General features: G+C 44.6%; 1 protein-coding gene across 9 annotated transcripts in view; it reads right to left on the minus strand.

Annotated features, from left to right (window-relative positions):
- The window catches only part of EEF2K (eukaryotic elongation factor 2 kinase), a 220,552-nt gene that overhangs the window by 80,254 nt on the left and 118,360 nt on the right, over window positions 1–21,938 (minus strand). For all 9 annotated transcript variants that reach the window (XM_085629051.1, XM_085629048.1, XM_085629049.1 and 6 more), the window contains one exon: window positions 5,985–6,117. In XM_085629051.1, the coding sequence (XP_085485177.1) occupies window positions 5,985–6,117 (133 nt within the window). The remainder of the gene's footprint in view (window positions 1–5,984; window positions 6,118–21,938) is intronic.

Below are 21,938 nucleotides of genomic sequence, written 5' to 3' on the forward strand. Positions count from 1 at the left end.
TACTAGACTAGGAAAACATAAAACACGTAATTTTGAAACCAACTGCAACACCTAAGCAAGCTAACTATTTGTACCAACTACATCCAAACTGTCGGCATGACAGGAAGGCAACGTTCAGTAATGTACAATATCATGAATAAATGCGTCACTTTCTTAAATCACTTGTTACAGTAAGACAACCTCCCGTCACAGAAACTTTGTGCTCAAAATCATTACCATTGCTCGTGTGCTACATTATGAGTCAACTGAAAGGAACGCTATTTTGGGAGCTGCGTTCAGTGTTTGTTACAAGTTGATGTGAATTCTCACATATAGTCTAGGCTGTGTATGAAGAGGGGAGAACAACTGCTTCCAACATGATGAATTCCTAAGGTAATTTTACCAGAACAGTTAAGTGTCTGCAATTGTGGCTCAATACATGTTAATTATCTCCTATAGTGTTTCTATAGCAAGACATAAGAGCACAGTTTTTCACTTGCCCTTGTTGAAACAAAGACTGCATTCCTTCCCGCCAGCAACAAAGGCCGCATACTGTGCTTCTAAACCCAAAGCATGTGTTCTTTCTTTTGACTTCAGGGCTGTAACTCCACATGGGATTAGTTACGTGTGCATAGTAAGTACCATGTGCGGCTCCTATTAAATTCTTTTTGTCAATCTTCTTCCGCACCTATCTTTTCCATTTTGTTTCACTCATTTTCCCATTCATCTATCCCTTTTTTGGGATATTTGTTCTTGTTTACATTTCATCTAAATATAATGTAACTAAGTCTCGCTCCTATTACACTTTTCCATGATTTAAACTGTTTTTTCCCATAATTTTGTACTTTTCACCTTTTCGTCATTTTTTCCATCATTAACTGATATTCTTAATTACATTTTCCTAATCTATCACTATCCTCTCATCTCAGCATTTATTACGTACTTCTTTTTTACTCTTCTCTCATTGTTTTATATTCATCTCACTGTCTTTTCCTCAACTCTTATTCTGTTCTTATCCCTCTTCTTTTCTCACCCTTTCTCATCGTCTGTAACTCATTCATCATTTGTTTTCCTTTTTTCTCTCACCATTATTTACACCTCCGCGACCGCAAGTCACTGGTACAAAGGCCACTTTCTTATCCGTTTTGAGGAAGGGATAGTAATGATGATACATGTGACAAGTAGATGGTAGTTCTCACTAGCTGACTAGTAAAGGAGGCTGGATATTGATAGTCCCCTGTATCCTGCCTCAATCCTGAAAAGCTATAACTGGCAAGAGAAAAGCATGCCACAGTTGGGCCAAAAAGACTGGTTAAATGTCCACAGTGGCACCAGTAAGCAATTTTTTTGGGGGGTGGGAAGACACCATGGCATAGTAGGCTTCTTTCCTTACCCCCAACTTGCCCCAATGGGACTGAGGAGGGATGCTGTGAAAAGAGGCCAACTACTAGAGATAAAAGCACATGCTATACTCTGCCAGTTAGGTGTGAGTTAAGTGTCTGTGTGTGCCCATTTCTAGCATGTCCGTACCTGCCTCTATACTCATGAACTCTGAGAGGATGTTCACGGTGCAGAATGCCCGTATGGCCTTTAGCCGATGGTGGCATTTCACTGACACTATGGATAACACGCTAGATATTCTATAGTGCAATAAAAAATCAAAAGGAATGCAAACCTAGTACACCCCATGGCCCACATTTTTTACATCCGGTACATACATACCATTACCAGGCTGAAAGCAATCTAGTCACAGGGCCTCATGGGCGGAGGAGAAGGGAGCGTACTTGAACAGTGTGGACCATGTTGCCACACATTCGTCCCTCCGCCTTCTGGAATTTGTTTATCTGGCATTAATACAGGAAAGTGACTGGGATCACATAAAGGTGAGACACTGACACAAATGGATGTGTTTGTGTGAGCGCGTCCAAGTGGAGGGGTCAGAACTCTATGCCACCAATCCAGTTAAGGAAATTGAATTATTTTTGCCTCAATTTGAACAACACTTAGAGATGGGTTTGACAGGAATGTGCAATTCAGTGAATTAACATACAAGAGTAATAGTAACCAAGAGTCAATAAGCCAAGAGAAAAAAATAACATTTAATAATAAGGAGTGACTCTTAAAATAGCAGCAAGCATGATAGGTGGTGTGACTCTTAAGACAGTAGGAAGCGTGAACGACGGTGCTGCTTCTAAGGAAAGAAAGAAGTGTAACTATAAACTACAATTAGAAAGAGGTTGCAGCTTTTTCAGGAGTGGCTTAAAAAAGGACATTTTCATTGAAAATAAGGAAATATAGTTTTTGAAAAGGGGAAATATGTAAAACATGTTGACAGTGCCACTATGCTGGTTGTGCAGTCAGCCACGATACTGTAACACTGCAGTGGTTGGTGTAGAAAGTCTGCAGATTCTTGCTTTGCCAGCAGGGACATTCGAAGAACACATCCAAAATGTTTGTTATTCATCTTCATGAGGCTAGGTAGGAAATCAAAGATTAATTCAGCCACACTACTTTTTGGTGAGAGTTTGATCATTTGGAAACTTAATATTAACATTTTCTGCCAAAGTAAACTAATGATTTAATTTAATTATTGTCTTAGAAAGAAATTCTTTGACATAAAGAATGTAATTCACATACTCTTCAAATGCACCTTAAAAACCCTTAATAACAAACAGTGAGTATTAACTGTTCACTTTGTACAGATGCAGTGTCTTAGTAAACTACAGTCAGGGGTGCAGCTAGCTTGGTCACTAAGATTGGGGGCGAGAGCTTCAGATTTTCCAACAATCACGCTAGCATGGAATGTTTTAAGTACATTATAGGCAAGAGAGGAGCTTTAGGGGCAGTGGAAAGGTAGAAGAATACTGATGGTGGGGGTACTAGGTGAGAGAATTAACAATATTTGGCATAATAACCAAGAATTTTGGAGAATTTCAAAACAGCGTACAGTGTGTTTCTATCTTTGTGTATGTAAATATTCCTCGTGAAATCCGACAGACTCCTCACCATACCCGACTGACAGCACCAGTACCCAACTAATTACCAGAAAATATATTAGGGGGGTGTAACACCCCAAACGCCCCCCAGAAGCTACGCCCCGACTACAGTCATACCACAGTTCTGGGTGGCTTTTGTGTTTGGTGGCCTGCAAGGATCCTAAAGGAGATGGAACAAATCTTTAGTGGAATAAACCTGGGAACACAGTAGCGCTGGGCAATGCCCTCTGGGCCTCATTGCTACATTATCTAAAAGGTGGTGGTGGTGGTGGTTATGTGACCTAGAGACATCTAACCTTCAAATAAACTCAAGCTGTCTGGGTGACTGATTGAGTGTTTTAAAGACGTGAGAGATGGGTTTTGAAAGAAAGGTTTTTGCAACATACACAGAGCTAAGCAGATAAACTACCTTCATTTATATATATAGAGCACATTTGGCCACAATTTAATGTAGGAATTTAAAAGTATATGTGCCTTTTTAACGAATATTTTAATTGAATTTCATTTCTGTATGGTATATTATAGCTAACATGGCTACGGAGACGGTAATGTAATGCTTCTAGGTTTTGACTAATGAAAATTTGAAGCGAGAATGGGGTCAGTGAAATGTGTGATTAACAGATTGTAATCGTAGGTGACATCTTTATATTTCTATGGCCCAGTTTTAGAGTCAAAGGAAATAGAAATACTTTAATTAAATAACCTTTTCTTCATGCATCAGCAAACCCAGTCTCTGCTGTATTTACAACTACTGAAAACAGTTTACTAAACCAACAGCAATGGTAAATATGCGCCAAAGAGGACTAGGATAGAGGTATATGTGTATGCATATGGTATTTCTATAGCGGGAACATAGCCGAAAGGCAGCTGAGCACTGTACATGGTCAAAGACATGCATAAAGTCAACAAGTAGAAGGTGGAGCCGGCTTGAGATTGGTTACAGCATTGTTAGGTAGAGTTCTTTAAAGAGGAGATCTTTAACTCTTTTCTACATTGGAGCAGCGTTGCAGAGGTCCTGATGGGTGGATGTGTTAGGAAGTATGAATGTCCTGGGTAAATTGACCATGTGCTCTCAAAGTTGTATTTGACAGTATTGTCAGGTGGACAGACGGAGGAAGAAGATCATATGACTGCCCTACCAAAAGCAATAGACTTCTGCAATGCCATGTATGCCAATGGGGTTGGGCCAGTGACCAATGGACAGCGTGAAAGGTTCCTCTAAGGCACATTCCTGCTGCCAAGGACTGAAAGCTGATAGAGCTATCTCATTCCTGATATAGAAATCAGAAATGACCTTAGGGATGAAAATGGATGTATGTACAATACCACTGTTCCTCTGTGAAACAGTGGAGACTGAAGAGGTCCTTCTTGAGAACCTCTGCCATGTCAGGAAACATAATTTCTCAGGAGGCCCCAGCTGAGCTGTGCTGTCTGTGAACAAATACCATAGATGGAAAGATTAATCTGAAGAGAGCTGCGCCTCTGTAGACTAACATCACGAGGGGAGGGTAGCAGGTACTCAGGAGGGTACTGTACTCCGACACATCCCAGAGTTGACGCACAAGAATATTACAAATTGAAAACAAGTAGTTTTTAAACTCAAGCCACTGGATGCCTGAAATATACACAGCACGGTAAGTACAATAGGTATATTCCAAGCCTAAATTTCAAAGGAGCCATAGCAGTGTTTGTGCTCATCTTTCAATGATTCTGTTTTCTTTGACCCGGTCTGTCAGCCCCACATCTATAAGCATTAAGATCCACAACATGAAAATGATGTATAGGATACACTGCAATACTACATACCCATAGGTACAAATCTGAAATCTGATTTGTCTATATTCTCGGTTGCTTATGTAACTATTTAAAATGTTTGTTAAGCACAATATGTCCTTGTTCAGCTGCTTCAAGATGCAAAGAGGCGGGAGATCCAGGTAGAATGTCAGGGCCAAGGCCCATCAGGTGATTAGCGTTTTGTCATTAGAAGATCTCAAGAGTATCCTACAATGAAATGCACGAGTGACGTCTTAAACGAGAAGAGAAAAGGGTTAATCTGAGCCATGTTTGTCTAGAAAGTGCAACGGGTGAATGTCAAACTTGGGCATCATAAGAGGTGTAATTGAACCTGAAGCAAAGGTACTGGTTTAAAGGCACAGGAATGGTATTTCACAGCAGTTCCATAAGCAGTGTGAAAGTAGTGAATCTTTAATCCTCTTCCGAATTTTGAAATGTCCACCAGGCTTAGATGCTATGGGAGTGAGTTCCCCATGGTAGAGCCCTGGACATGAATCAACCTTCCATCCTTCTTCACGACTGTGTATATTTTCCTGAGTGGGTGTCAATGAGGATAAAAAACTTGGACCTCAGATCGTGGGTCGGTTTAAAAGGTTCACTGCGTATGAGATCTCATCTACTGGGGACAAATCCCAAAGGAGTGGCTCACAATCTGCACCCTGACCAGGCTGACTAGTCACAACACATCAGGCAGCAGACAAAGGAATTGTGGTGGTCAGACTTGGAGAGCTGACTCTCTGATTTTGTAGACCTCAAAGACTAGATCATGTTGCAATGTAAGGAAAACCTTACTTGCAAGAATGCTGATTATTGAGGCATTTCTTTGATGCAAATGAAAAATGTCAACTCATCCCAGATTCTGTTAATCATCAGGCACTGGAAATTAAAAATCTGTTGTTTGAGGTGCAAAAGAGATCAAATTGGAACAGGCCATGCACACAGAGAAGACACATAAGAACCCCATGGCTTCCCAGAATATTTTTAAGCTATTAAAGACACGCTGCTATTTCAAGTGCATGGAATTAATAGTTGAAGCCATGAAATTAATGCATGGGTGACTGACATTTATGGGATAAATGTCGTGTATTAGGCTATTTATCCTCTAACAAAATGTATTTGTGTATCCAAGGAGCTGAAGACCCCCAAAGCCAACAAACGTACTGCCTATGACTGGAAATTATTGACAGCAATACTATCCAGCAGAGCTCGGCTTACCTAGATTTCCATCTCCAAAGTCTGTGCCACTCTCCGTGTGGATCTGCGGATCCGTGTATAGATCGCCGACTCCCTGTATATCCACCACAATGAGCTGGTGAGCAGAACGCTCAAATGTAAAATGACTGAAAGCCTGTAGGAAACAATGTACAATCATAGAAAGGAATTAAGCGAGCATCACATTAGAGTACTTGACAAGTATTAATAATTCAAAGCAATACTGTTGTTGTATCTCCTCAGTGCAGTTAGCAGGGACAAAAGGCACATGTGAATTGCTTCAGACACTGTTCATGAAATCAAGGCAATGAGCACAATATTATTATAGGTTATTGTCCCGAGAACATTCTGCCTGCACTGGTAGAGGAAACTAATTCAAATGTGCAAGCAAGCTACAATGCTAGAAAATCTCTAAATAGTTCAACCCTATGGGGACACTTTCTTGGATTGAGTAGATTTATTAATAGAAAATTGCTTGATACCTGCAAAGTAAGAATAGTCGGCTGTGTTAGTAATGCCCTCCATGGATTTCTGAAGCTGAATAAACTGCTCAACACTGACATGGCCCAACAGTGCTTTGAAAAACATATTTCAAAAGGTCAACCCCAATGCTCCACTGTAGAGTACTGCCACACATCAACTTCAGAATTTTCAGCAAAAAACAAAACAAGTTCAGTCCAAAGCTGTCAGATATTTTCTTGGCATTCCAGGCAGTCACAGTTTAATTGGCAATAACATTTAGGGTCACTTACTTGCATTTCCAGACAGTTCCTAATGTTTAAGAAGAAAATGACTTTATTATAGGTAGATACTTTGTAATACACTCATAAATTGGATCCCACCCGAAAAGACTGAAGTCTCTAGCCCATTCTTAGCTTAATAACGAGCCCCAGCTGTTAATAGAGGTCCCTTGCACTAGGCACTAGAAAACAGTTTAACATTGAGCCCAATGGCAAATGTTATCCCATAGAAGATGCTTTGGGACTTCTCAGTTCAGTGCTTTGGTCTCCACTCAAAAAATAGAGGTTTGAGTGATGGGATGCAGGATGTGATAGTAGTACCCAAGCTTTGCTTTCAAGTAGCTGACTATGATACCTAGGGATATTCCAAATAAAAACCCTAAAAACGTAACAGCTATAGTGTATAAAAGAGGCTACAAAAAAACCACCAGCCAAACAGCATGATCACCCATGGGAATCATTGACACTTATGTTATTCAGATTTGTAGAGCGCCCTAGAACCCGGTACGGTATCGGGATCTTTCTTGCATTGTCCTGTTGGCATAATGGCTGATCACTGGTGATCACTTGTCCAAGTTCAGAGTTCTCAAGTCCAATGGACTCAGAGATATGGGCTGGTTATCAAACTAATGGGACAATGGCCATTGGTTTCCCATATGGTGTCTTTTCTTTTTCAGGGGCCTGTATCTTAAAATGTACCAGCTGCTGTGGAGGTTTTCCAGTAACCGGGCACCCACTGGAAGCCATGGTAGTTCCAGCCGCCACTGGCCAAAGGGGATCATGAAGACTACAAACTTTACTTGTAGTATCTGTGAAACAGTAAGTGCCACTAGGAAGAGGATTCAAATTGTTCCAAATTAAAGGACACAACAGCTGGAAAGCACATTAGGGTCGTGCTAAGGGTCGGGGACAAAGCCGGCTTCATCTTTTCAATGCTGCAGGAGGAGTAGCTTTTTGACCTAGGTGTGGCTCTTTCTTGAACTTGGCTACTGGACTGGGTTGATGTTGAGCTCGTAGGCACTTTCCGCCCGTCAAAGAGTCCTTCCACGCAGGTCCTTCTTGTCAGCTAGGCCTTAGCTCTCCTTCTGTTAATCTGGTCACAGTAGTAGTTCTCTTGCTACTAGGTAAGTCTTCCTTTTCTCTATTGGGCAAGTAGCAAGATGACTCCATAAGCTCTCCATATGGAGGCCCTTTATGAAGGGATAATGTGGTTCCAACTCTGGCTCTGCTTCATCTCTCCGAATGCTGGTGCACAGGCTTTCCCACTGTCAAGATGAATCACTGAATAAGTGGGGGGGACGAGTTATCCCCCGTTCAGGTTTCTCATGAAGAAAATCAACCTCCCGCATCTCCCGTATGTATTAATGTTAGTCACTCGACTGTTGATAATTGTAAGGGGGGATTAATTAAAATGTTAACGTGGAATGTCGCGGGCTTACGCTCCAAGAGAGATAATACACCCTGGTTAAGTTTTTTGAAAGATTATGACATTCTGGCATTTCAAGAGACCTGGGAAACTGAATGTGATTTCTGGTTAGACGGTTATACGTCCTATTTTGCTCCAGCATTAAAATCAGCATCTGGGAGGGCTATAGGGGGTTTAGTGGTTTTGCTTTCGGTGAAACTAAAAGGAACAGTTAGCAGGATAACTTGCTCATGTAATAATTTTCTTATACTGGAATTTAAACTCACCAATAATACAAAACTACTATTGGTAAATTGTTATAATTCCCAGCAAGGGGATTCGCCGAATGCTCACTTGTTATGGTTGGCGGATTTTTTAAATACTTATACTTTGAAGCAAACCACTTTCTGTCATTATATTTTGTTAGGTGATTTTAATGTGCACTTATGTAGTCATAATTGTCGCTTAACTGACATTGATGGGCCAGATCTGACATCCCCTCAACATTTTGAGCATTCAAGTAAGGGGGAAGCACTGGAAAAACTTCTATCCGAAAACCAGCTGCATGATCCAGGCTTCTATGATCAAAATTTACGGGTTTCCACCTTTATTGGAAGGGATAGTAACACAATAATTGACTACATATTTCTTTCTTCTGGTCTTTTAAAATATGTATGCTTTTATAATGCTATACAGTCTATTTTTAGCGATCATAATCCAGTGGTAATTGAACTGTTAGATGGTTTTTCCTTTTTAAATATCTTAACCCCACATATGACGGTCACTGAAGTTAAGGCAAAGGACCAGGGGAGGAGGCTAAACTGGTCCAAGGTAATTCCGGAGGAGTTCTTCAAATCAATCAGACTAGAGGTGGCCCTGGACTTGGAAATCTGTGGTGACCAATACTCCACAGGAAAGAAAGTAATTTCCTCGTTTGAAGCTATCTGCTCCATAGTGGCAAAGGACTTAACTAGCAAAAGTAGACCAGCCCCCAAGAGTGTAGTTTCTGGCTGGTTTGATCATAATTGCACCAAAGCTCATAATAACCTTAAAAAAGCGCTTCAGGCCTGCCCGAGGAATAAAAACCTGGTCTCGCAGTTAAGAAGTGACTACAAAAAAGCAATGCTGGTCCGGAAAAAATAAATTAAACAAAATGCTTGGGCCGATCTCATGGACAAAGCAACCTTAAAAGATAGTGCGAAATTCTGGTCAATTATTAATACCCCTCTTTTTTCCAACATTAAAAATGGTGTGTTGGAAACTAATATAGCAGAGGAGGACTGGTTGAGTCATTTTAAAAATATATATGATAGCCACCTCGATTTAGAAACCTTTACTGGGCAAGCTTCGGTTTCCACCCACACACCAGTTAGGTTCTACATAGGAGAGGTTACTAAAGCGATTGAAGACTCTGCAGGAAAGAAGGCCCCTGGCCCTGACGGAGTCCCCACCGATTTGTACAAGGCCAATCCGGTGTTTTGGGCCAACATACTGACTAATGTATTTAACACCTCGGCTAGTGTGGGTTTTCCTAAATCCTGGTCTCGTTCTATTATAATACCGGTGTTCAAGAAAGGCCAAAGGGCTGACCCCAGATGCTACAGGCCCATATCCCTGATAGACTCCTCCATAAAAATCCTGGGGAAGGTTATTCTTGCTAGGATAACGGAGTGGGCCTCTGATAATAACATCTTGTCATACGCACAATATGGCTTTAGAGCCGGCCGGAGCACGGAGGATCAATGTTTGAACCTCCTTCTAATAACAGCTAAATACACTAGGGCGGCCGGGGGCTCCATTTATCTGGGATTTATGGATTTGTCCACGGCCTTTGATCTCGTAAACAGGTCAAAGCTGTGGACAATGCTCCTGGAGATGGGACTTGACCCACCCCTTGTGTATTTTCTTTCAGAGCTCCACAAAGATCTGAATGCCTCGATAAGGATGACGACCGAGGGGAAGTGTACGTCCAGTTTTAAGTCTAGCAGAGGGGTACGACAGGGATGCATATTAGCTCCCATGTTGTTCACCCTATACATAAATGCCTTGGAGCAAAACCTGCTGGCAGTAACTCAGGACATTCCGCGTATGGGAGGTACCCCGATTCCGGTCCACCTATACGCGGATGATGCTGTCCTGCTGGCCAGGACCCCCCTGGCTCTGCAAAGACTGTTGGACTCGTTTGGGGACTTCATGCATAGCCTGGACTTGGTGGTTAATAACGGCAAATCACATGTTATGTCGTTAGGACAAGCAAAAAATAAAGTAAAGCCTTTTTTCTGTAGGGGAGCTGAAATCTCAAGAGTGAAGGTTTTCACTTACTTGGGAGTAGTCTTTGATGATAAAGGTTCATGGACCCCTCAGCTCTCAATAAAGGCAAACTCCGCGAGAAATTCATCTGCGGCAGTACTTGGTTTTGCAAAAAGGCTGGGAGGAAAGCCGATAGAGGCAATATTAACAATTTATAAAGCTAAAACTATTTCCATTGTAAGGTATGGGGCGTCAATCTGGGGTTACATCAAACACGACGTGATCCAAACGGAGGAAAATAAATTCTTGCGCTCTCTCCTCGGCCTTCCTCAATCAACCGCTTCTTACTCGGGATTGGTTACATAGCAGATATGATCAAATTAGCCCCTCTGCTGCTATGGATCAAAATATGGCTAAACCCGAATCTTACTTTAAATCATAAAATCCTAAAGGACTGTACTCGACTTGACAACATGAATAATATTCAGTGGTTGTCTAATATAGAGTCGTTATCTGCCTACATTGGGAGATCTGAAATCTTTTTTAATCCAGAAACTCTATGTAAGGCAGATCTTGAGTGGGTAAAATCTAATTTTATGAAATTAAGGGAGGCCGAGCGTGAAGAAGATGAACTTCGTAAACCCTCTGTCAGGGGACATGTCCTGGTATCCCAGTCCTCAGGGTTGTCATTATATCTTACAATAGTTTCCAACCCTTTTCATAGATGGCTGTTGACCAAATTGCGGTTCAACCAATTACATATAGTTCTTTGGGATGTGGTCGGCTGGAATAGATTAGAAGATGTTGCCCCTTGTAAGTGTGATGACCTTTCTCCACAAGACACTACGCACTTTATGCTCTTTTGTCCATTTTTTAAATACGCCAGGAAAAAGTTTATTATTCCTTTGTTAAAAAGTAGGAATTTTACACAGCATAAGCCAGCTTTATTGTTTTTAAGCCTGCTTGAGTGTCCATTAATTATGTTTTGTGTTGCTAGCTTTTTAGCAGCAGCTGTCAGAGAAAGGAGGGTTAGATTAAAATTACTACAAGATGTGGATCCCATCTAACATTAGGAAATTGAACCTGCACTAAGTAATTAAGTTGATTATGGTCGATCATGAAATTTTAATTGGAATGTTTTTACTTGTATTTTTGTGATTTGTAAGATTTTATATATATACTTGTTTAGCATACTTTTATGATTTTAATTAATCGAATAAAGTGGTTTTGACTTGACTTGACACTGAATAAGTGAAGAATTGTCTGAGGGGGAAAAGGGCCATGTTCTTATGTCTGATTTCTTCCCACAGGGTTCAGAAGTAAATGCTATGGATATTTCAAACACAGGTTTCACTCCAGAAGTGGTGGTATTTAACATATCAAGCCTACCACAACAGCCAATACAATGTCATATCATTGGTTTGAGATATGTGGGTGGCTGTCTCGAGCAGTGTATGGCAAACCATGCAGTTTCATCCACTGCCCAAATGTTACTTCAATCTGTAAATAAGTCAGGCAAAAGGCTGGGTCTGATGCGGTCCTTTATTAATCTCACTTTGTTAATGGACAAAGTGTTCTAAAAAGCTTTTTTGGGAGGGGATAGAGAACATTGATGTGCTGACTGATTTAATGTCTAAATCTTTCAAACTTAATTTCAAGAGAGTTAATAAACAACTCTACCTTGTGGTGCACACGCGTTGGGCCGGACATGAGCTGGAGGACTCATGTCCGGCTCAACATGTGCCTTGACATAAAATGATCAAACTGGCTTGAAAATACAGATTTTATTACAGGCAAAGTATGTCATATTATCCACCGCAGACTTACCCGCCTCTTGTTTTATCAGATGTTTTTAACACTTCATTTTTGAGAAAACTGATGATTTTTCGTTGTTTACTTGGCAATTCCTCTAAGTTTGTTGATTTTAATTGCGATTGAAAGTAAAAGCTGAACTTTTACTTTACAAGGCTAGTTTGTTGTTTCAAGATACCTGCTTTAATTTTAGGTGACTGCAAAACTCTACTATGTTGATCAAATGTATGGAAAATGTAGTATTTATCAGTTGTCCCTGTCTTACACATAAAGGAGCTTTTATTCATTTCTACCTCAGATAACCAGATTCTTGCTTCAGCTGTATTACTTGTATCGATAGATGAGGTTTTCAATCAAGGAGAAATCTATGAATTGGCTCTTGATCATTTGACGTTCAAGCACCAGCCTTGTCTGCAGAAGATTTTAATTAAGGTTTGAAAGGATTGTTGATTATTTAAAAAATAAGACTTTGCACTTTTTGTTTGGAGCTAAATAAGCAAGTAACCTGAGACTGCTGCCAAAATGTCATGATGACTATAGTCCAGCTGTTGCAGGAAGAATCAATTAAACTGTGCAATAAAAAAGCGCTCAGAAACAATCAGTCCTATATCGGGTTTAAGGGGCCTTTCTTTACAGAGATAGGACTGAGGTCCATGAGACAGGTGCTGGAGGTGTGACAGACAGATTGTCCAAAAAAAAAGGTGTCACCAGGCTCATGGTCTAAAGAATTTCTTCAACACTGTGCAAGACGAGGAATGGTAAGAAGGCATTTATTGCTTGGACTGAGTATTGGGCATTTATCGCTTGGACTGAGTAATAAAGAGGGTAGGCACATATCGATTCCTTTTTATCTACCAATAATGGGCCCAAAAAATCAATTTTAGAAGCTGGACTGCACAATATGCTATGCTAGGGGAGGGAGAGTCTTCACTGACTACAGACTTAAATTCAATTTGTGAGGGAACAAAATGATTACCAGTAGTAGTTTTGTAGCTTGAAGAATTGTCTGTATGCACATGTGCATCATTCCTCTATCTAGTGGTTGGATCCAGAGTTGCCCGTCTCTAAGACTCCTGGTCTGGAAGCCCCTTTGCGTGGTCACCATCTCAAGATTTTTCCCCCATGGCTACTCTTGTCCTTGTTGAGGCTTCAAAGCCTTTCAATCTTTTCTTTGGAATTTCTGTGTTCAACAACCTCCTAATTTACCTGAAAAGTCACATACACTTTCATCAACCCACCAGATATCAATGCTCTGCTTCACGCTCACTCGCATACGTACCCGCATCCACAAAAGCAAAACTGGAGGTCGCTCATTCTCCTACATCGCACCCAAGACATGGAAAGACCTCCCGCAAACACATCAGAGGCTCCTCCTCACTTCTTGAGTTCCGCTAGAAGCGGATGATCTGGCACTTCGTATAAGCACCTTGGGGAACACAAACCTACACACCTGCCCAATGAGCACGGATACCCACTTTGATGATTCGTGCGCTATACAAATCAATATAACAGAACATAACATAACAATTTTCAGGGAGGTGGAAGGGTCGCATGTGATTCTGGAAATTCTTCATGCTCCAAAACTGTTTCTACAGATAAGTATGCATTTTGTTTTGCAGTGTGAATCTTTTCTGGATCACATGCTGTGCATCAGCAATAAAGCTGTAATCTCTCCGCTGTTGGTGCTGTTCCTCATTGTGAACACGTGCCTTAGTACTCATTGTCCCACCTCTGCTTCTTTGTTTGCTTGAATGTCAACGAAACAGTGTTTTATAAAGGTGTGTTCATTTATGGAGACATTCACTGTGACTGGCAGGATAGGTCCTTCTTCCCTGTTTAGTGTTCTCCTGGTCTTCGTCCCAGCACTACACCTGCTGTCTTATTACATGTTTGGATTTTTTGGACTTCCCATCTTGCAGGGTTTCCTTCTGTGACTGGTAAGCCTTTGCTTGCTGATGCGAATTAGATGAAGAATCAATTACTTGTTTCGTGTAAGCAATAAATAACCACCTTCGACATCCAGCACATGCAGGGCTCTTCATTCTTGAGTTCTTGGATTTTGGAAGAAGGATGGCAGTTGTATACCCTGTGTGACATGAAAATATGAGATGACGTTTGGCAGGATTTGTAAATTTGTTCTAATTACCTCTCGGGCTTGTGTATCTATTGGTAGTATTCTTGTGTTGTGACTACCTGCAACTCACTATCCCTCCATAAGGATGTGATGGCAATCAAAATAGCTGTTTTGAGTGTCACACATTTGAGGCAAGCCTTATGCATCTGTTGGAATGGGGACTCTGTAAGTTGAGTTAGCACTTGGTTTAAGTTCCATAGTGTTGTCGGCAACAACCTTGCTGCGGTCACTCTTTTTGTCCCTTCAAAAAATCATTTCATCATGAGAGTATTGAAGAAAAAACTTCTTATGACCCCTCTAGAATACGCCACTATGGTAGAGAGGTGAACCTTAAGTGAAGAATATTGTAAGAAACTGGGTTATTAGTTGAGGGATGTGAGTGCCCACCTCAAAAAACTACAGTCCTTGTCAGGGTGAACCATCAAAGTCATTAAATTAACCTGAGGCCATCCCTCTGGCCTGAGCAGAAAGGCGTAACTTAGAGGCAAGGTGTAAAGTTTCTATGCAATGCTAAAACAGTAATAAAGTCGAAATGCAAAACAATAATGATCCCAAAACAAATTAGAAAAGTAGAGCAAAATTTTATAAACAAAATTTCATCAAAGTGACAAAAATTCTATAAGGGGTTCCGGAGATATGATTTTTTAAAGTTTTAAGTAGAAACAGAGCCAAGAAGAATGCCCATGACAGTCAATAGTCATGGTAAAACAGGACATAGGCGCAATTTAACGCTGATCACAATGAAGTGTGGAACGGATACACTAAGCAGGTTCATCCTGGTCAAAGATTTTACCTTCTGACTTTAGTCCTTTAAATCTCAATCCACTAAAAGAGTATACTTCTAAAGCCCAGAAGGACCTCAGAGGAAGAACTTAGAAACTCACAGGGTGGTTTTCAGAGGCCAAAAGGAGGGTCCAGTCCAGTTCCAGCTGTCACTGGTCAGCTGGGGAGATGCATGAAAAGGCATCTTGTAGTCCACTTCTTTGTCCTGGGTACAAGAAGGAGAGCAGGTCCAGTCTTCTAGACTCTTCTCAGGTTTCAGACAGCAGGTACAGTCCTCTTCTGATAATTTGCAGGTCCAGGAGTATTCTGAATGCATACCTGTAGGTGCCATATTTGCACCTGGCACAAGCTAGAGTGTGGGAATGACCACTGGCAATCCCCTAACCAATGGGGTAAAGGTTACCAGGGCTAACCTTACCCACTTTGGAGATTTTCAATATAGCCAAAGTCTTTGGCCATACTAAACTTGGGATCTGAGGGCTGGGGGTGTGAGTGGGGAGTGTACTATAGTAATCCTGGTGTCCTCCCACATCAAACACTAAAATCCAATTTTAGGCAATCCATGTACCCCCTAACAACTCACAGAAAGAAGTCTGGTAAAACCAAAACTATGTTTTCAGCAAGCAGATAATGGATACACACAAAGTGTTTGGGCAGCCTGTTTCCCCTCTTTTGAAGTGTGCCCCAAATGTTATATGTAAGCCCAGCAGGCCTGTCACGCAGGCTGGAACATTTTAATGTCAAGCAGAGTATCACTGTCATTGTGGCCTGATGGGATAACAGAACAAAAGAAGGGCCCTATCCAAGTGTCAGCTAATATTTGCCTGTGACAGAGGAGACCTCTTTGAAGTGTGCCCCACTTGTCATATGAAAATCGCCAGCAGACCTGTCAAGCAGTATGTGATATTCAAGCAGGACTTGACACTTTATTGTCAAAGAGGATCCTCCCAGCCTCCTCTGCATATTCCATCAAGTTCAGATGTGTCATCTCTGCCCATTCATGTCAGCCTATTGTTTTGCTCCTGGGAGCAAGTTCACACCTTATTTCATTAATGCCAATTTAAATGCTAATTACTGGGGGGAGGAGCCTAGCGCGTAACCAAGATGGCCGCGTAGGCTCAAGGCTCCCGAGGGCCTCCGCAACCTCCCACGTCTATCCTGAATTAATCCTGGTTTTGTCGACGGGCTTTTGTTGATGAGCTTGAGCTGAGGTGCCATCCGTTCTCCAAATTCAAATCGGGCTCGGGGAACCGGAATGGTTGCGATCTGAAGTTTACGGCCTGCTCCTGCCTTGGTCCCGAACTCGAGTTGGTGAGGTGCCCGGGTACGAAGTGAACAACAGCGGCATGCAGGGCCTGGCCTGTCCTGTCACGTACCCCGCACTTTCACTTTCGTTTTCGAACCTGTTTGCTGACATCGGCTGAGGGACCTTGATGTTCCAGAGGAGCGTGGATGGCGGAGTGTTTGGCCTGGATCTCGGACTATACACAGGCTACAGTCCGTGACGGCTGTGGTCCCTTGAATTAGCTGGCTGGTCCCTACTCCTGTGCTGGCAGGTGCCGATCTCAGTGGTCACCGGACGATGGCGGCGAGACTGGACGGAGACAAGCAGAAACCCAGGAATACCCGGCGGGGAGTTTACACCCAGGCTAATAACATGGACCGCTATGCGCAGACAAAGGGATCCCCTGGTGGGTCGCATAAATCGCCGGAAAGGTCCAAGGCTGTCTCGGGCCTATATGCTGACTTGACTTTGATAGACGTTATGGGCGCCATTGAGGAGATGAAGGCTGCAGTGGGTCAGCAGTTTGATACCCTGGCTCGTAAATTGGATGCGGTCCTGATCGATGTTAATCTGGTCAGGGCGGATCTGTCTAAAACGAATGAGCGGGTCACTGCTTTGAACCAAACTGCGTCGAGCCTAACTGTGGACGTGGCCGCCCTGCAAACGGAGGTTCGTAGGTTACGGCTGGCCAGTGACCTAACTGACCGTCGACTTGAGGATTCCGAAAGCAGGGCCAGGCGGAACAATGTTCGTATAATTGGGGTACCGGAACGATCGGAGAACCCTGCTGCTGACCTTTTTGTGGAGGATCTGGTGGTCAACCATCTCGCACCCAAGGGGCTGAGTAAATTCTTTGCGGTGGAGCGGGCTCACAGAATTCCGGGTGGTGCGCCGAAAGTGGGTGCTCCCCCGCGGCCTATAATTGCCCGACTTTTTAACTTTCGGGACAGAGATGCTATCCTTCAGACGTCGAGGATGAATGGGCCGCTGAAGTTTGACAACTCTAACGTCAGCTTCTATCCAGACTTTAAGCAAGCGGTCTAAAAACAACGACTGGGATTCTTGGGCGTCAAACGGCGCTTGAGGGACATGGAGCTGAAGTATGCGATGCTATTTCCGGCCAGGTTGCGGGTTGAGTTCGAGGATCGCTCGCACTTCTTCGACCGTCCGGAGGCGGTTGGAGACTGGTTGGATACCCTGCCTCGGAGTCGAGGTCGGGATGGTCAGACGGCGGAGAGTGGCGAGGGTTCGGCGGAACAGGACTAGAACTTTGGTTCCCGGTGATGGACTAGGCTGGGGACGTTTTGTACCTTAGCTCTATGGGACTCAAGTTTGGTGCAATATGCCCTTCAAATGCTCGGAGGTTGTGGGGAGCATATTGGGGCCCTTTCCTCCTTCAGGGGTTCTTTTGGTGGTTCAGTATATGTTAGGGCGACAGGCACACTGCAAGTTGGGGGGGCTGTTTGGGCTCAAGCAGGGGTGCAGGGAGGGGGGAGTTGTGGTTGGGATATTGTGGGGGAGGGGGGTGTTGGGGACTGTTTGTTTGTTTCACAAGGCAATGTGAGGTTAGCTGCTGATTTGTCCTGGTTGTGTTCTCCGGAATGTGGGCATCATGTACGGGAGCGGGGTAGGGGATTGAGAATACTTTCGTGGAATGTGAACGGACTGGGGGATAGGATCAAGCGCGGGGTGGTGTTGCAGTTTTTGAAACGGATCTCGCCCGACATTGTTTTCCTGCAGGAGACACATCTGATTGGGAACTCCTTCCATGCCCTGAATAGGCAGGGCTATCGCCTTGCTGTTCACTCTGGTTTCACTTCTGGCTCTAGGGGAGTGGGTATCTTGGTCAGGGCCTCTCTCCCGTTGGAGGTGGACGAGGTGCTCCACGATGATAGAGGGCGATATGCAGCATTGGTGGGGAGATGGGAGGGTAGAACTGTTTCGCTCGTTGCTGTTTATGTGCCACCGGGATTGCAGACTGCTACATTTGCTGATTTGGGGCGTTTGGTCCTGGGACTCCCTGGGGGGGTTCTGGTGTTAGGGGGTGATTTTAACGCTGTTGTATCCGGTATAGAGGACCGTCACCCCCGCAGGGATCTCCCTAGAGCCCAGGCCTGGCTGGGTGGCTTTCTAGATACTTTAGGACTTATAGATTGCTGGAGACTGATGCACCCGGGGCAGGCACAATACACCTTCCACTCTGGGGCCCACGGGAGTCTCTCGAGACTTGATTATATACTTATGCCGGCGTTCCAGGCTGGAATGATCGGGGAGGTGCGTCATTTGGCCCGAGGTATTTCTGACCATTCCCCTCTATTGTTGCAGATGGAGGTTGTTCCTAGGGCAGAGGGAAGAGTAGCGCCAATTAACCCCTGGTATTTACGTAACCCTAATATTCGCGCGGAACTGGTTAAGTCCATTGATCACTACTTCAACGATAATGTAGGGTCAGTGTCGTCTGCTGTCTCCCTATGGGAAGGTTATAAAACGGTGATCCGGGGGCATGCCTTGTCTCTTATTTCCCATGCTAGGAGGTGAGGGAGGGAAGAGGTGGTTCGCCTGGAAACTGACATAGCTGAGATGGAGGGGGATTTGGAGCGGGGTGTTACGGATGAGAAATTGCACGTTCTCAGCCTTAAACAGTCAGATTATAGAGCGCTGGTCACGGATGCTGCTAAAAGGATGAGTAGAGAGCAACAAGGACGACTGTATGATGTGGGAGATAAGGCCGGAAAGTTGATTGCTTGGTTGGACAAGAAGGAGAGAGCGAGTAGAGTGGTGCCGGTTGTGGAGAGAGTGGATGGCGTGTGTGTGACTGACCCGGTAGAAATTGTTGACTGCTTCGCGGATTACTTCCGTGGGGTATACTCTCCGGTCTCTGGGCGCTCGGAGGAGGACTCTCATCTGTTGCTTAGAGATATTGCATTGCCGTCCCTCTCGGAGGCTGATAGCATATTGATGGAGGCGAAGTTGTCGCCGGATGAGATTGCTCTGGCCATTCGCTCGATCGCTTCTGGTAAGGCCATGGGTCCCAATGGTCTCCCCATTGAACTATATAAGTTGCGTCCAGATAAGATAGCACCGTATCTCCGTGACATGTTCCTCGCTGCACGGGCGGCGGGCTCCCTCCCCCTTGACCAACGTCTTGCCACCATAGTTGTGATACATAAAGAGGGGAAGCCGCGAGACCGCTGTGCCTCCTACAGGCCTATCTCGTTGTTGAACGCGGAACCCAAAATTCTGGCTAAGGTATTGGCCAATCGTCTGGTTCGGGTCGTGGGCGACTTGATTCATCAGGACCAGTCCGGTTTTATACCTCATCGTAATACCGCCCTGAACCTGAGGCGGTTGCATGGCGTGCTTGCTAGAGCGGAGTTTATGCGTGAGCCGGCCATCTTGGCGTCTTTGGACGCTACCATGGCGTTCGATACTTTAGAGTGGCCGTATATTTGGGCTGCGTTAGCGAAATTCGGGTTTGGCCCTGAATTCATTGGGTGGGTAAAATTACTATACGCTGACCCATTGGCGCAGGTTGTGGTGAATGGTAGGGTGTCGGCTCCCTTCGCGCTGGGGAGAGGTACGCGACAGGGCTGTCCGTTGTCGCCCCTCCTCTTTGCACTTTCTTTAGAACCTCTCGCTGCCTGGTTGCGTTGGGAGCCGTCGTTGCGGGGCATTAGATGGACGCCGGAATTTGAGGACCGTGTCTCCCTTTATGCGGATGACATCCTTCTGTATCTCACCTCTCCTCGACAGTCGCTAATTGTATTGGTGGACGTATTGAATTCCTTCGGTCGTAATTCTGGCCTGGTTATCAACTGGGCCAAGTCATGTGTTTACGTCCTCTCGGGCGAGGCCCCCCTCCTGCCGCGGGGGTGCCCTATTCAGATTGCTACATTGGGGTTCAAATATTTGGGAATCTTCATATCAGTGGACCCCGCGGTCCGCTATGAGCGAAACCTTCTCCCTCCACTCCAGCGATTGAAGGCTGACGTCGCGAGGTGGCGACGGCTTCCGCTCTCGCCGCTCGGACGGGCGGCATTGTTTAAAATGATGTCACTGCCTCGCTTCTTGTACGCTTTACAAAATACGCTAGATGTCGTGCCGGCCCGTTACTTCCGTGAGGTGGAGGGTCTTCAGCGCCAACTGTTTTGGGACAGGCGACCGAGGGTCGCTCTCGCCAAGTTGACACTCCCTTGGTATGATGGGGTGTTGCCCTCCCCGATATTAAAAGATACTATTGGGCGTCTCAGTTGGCGGCTGTTAACCACGGGATATACGGTCCTGCTTTGAATCCGGCCTTCGAGATGGATAAGTTATTACTTCCGGGCGGGGATTACAATAGGGCACTGTATTCGGCGACTCCGGATGCACGGTTGACAGGACCAACGCAAGTTGCGGTATGCGTGTGGCATGCGGCGAATGCTGCGATGGGGTGGAGGGATCGCTTGACTCGAGCGACGCCGTTGTATGCCTCCCAGCGCTTGGGTTGTCTGTGGAAAACGAAAGGCTTTGAGAAATGGGATATGATTGGTATAAGTAAGGTGGGTGACCTCTGGGCGAAAGGGTCCTTTAAAACGTTTGAAATGCTCAAAACTGAATACAAATTAAATGATAGGGAGTACTTCCGATATGCACAGGTCTACCATGCGCTGTGTTCGGTTTTTCCGGATGTTGCTGCTATCCCAGAATATTCCCCGTTGGAAGATAGAGTGTTAGATGGCTATGTGCCCGACAGCACTATTTTCTGATCTATAAAAAACGTATTAATGATCGTACGGACTTGCTGACCCATCTGCGGGAGGCGTGGACGGCCGACGGATTGGAACTGGACGATGAGGATTGGGTATCGGCGGTGGCCTCCCCGAAAGAGGTGGCGATCCCGGCCCGCCTTAGATTTGTGCAGCTGAAGATACTCCATAGAGTGTATGTCACAGGGCCTGGTTTGATACGTATGGGTTATTCGAGGGATGGAATGTGTAAGCGTGGCTGTGGCTTGTTGGGTACCTTTCTTCATATCCTATGGGAATGTTCGGAGGTCGTACGATTTTGGAACGGGGTACATACTGTAATGGAGGAGGTCACGCATGTCGCTTTGTTACAAGAGGCCAGGAGGTGTTTGCTGAATGTCTGGGAACCAAATGACTATAATGCGGCGCAGACGCAGTGGGTGACTTTGGGGTACATGGTGGCTAAGCGCAATATCGCACAGTTGTGGGGTTCCCCGAGGCCGCCTACGATTTCGGTATGGAAGGAGAATATGGATTGGTGTATGTTCAGGGAGAAGACGGTGTATGTGGCGAGAGGCAAGCCGGGGAGGTGGACTAAGGTGTGGGGTCCATGGAATTCCTATCGTGGAAATATCTGCGCTCCGCCTCTGCCGCGAGAGGTCGACGTCGCTTTGTTCCCCTAGCCGCGCATTCTACGTGATTGTGTGTGCTTTGTCCTCTTCTCCGCCGCCCCCCACTACCGCCTCCTGTCAAGAGTTATTCCAGATAATGTGGATCTTCCCCTGTCCTGGGGAGCGCACGCTGCTATTTCGGACTCTCAT

This window comes from Triturus cristatus, chromosome 10 (genome assembly GCF_964204655.1).
Source record: "Triturus cristatus chromosome 10, aTriCri1.1, whole genome shotgun sequence".
In the NCBI taxonomy this organism is placed as follows: Eukaryota; Metazoa; Chordata; class Amphibia; order Caudata; family Salamandridae; genus Triturus; species Triturus cristatus.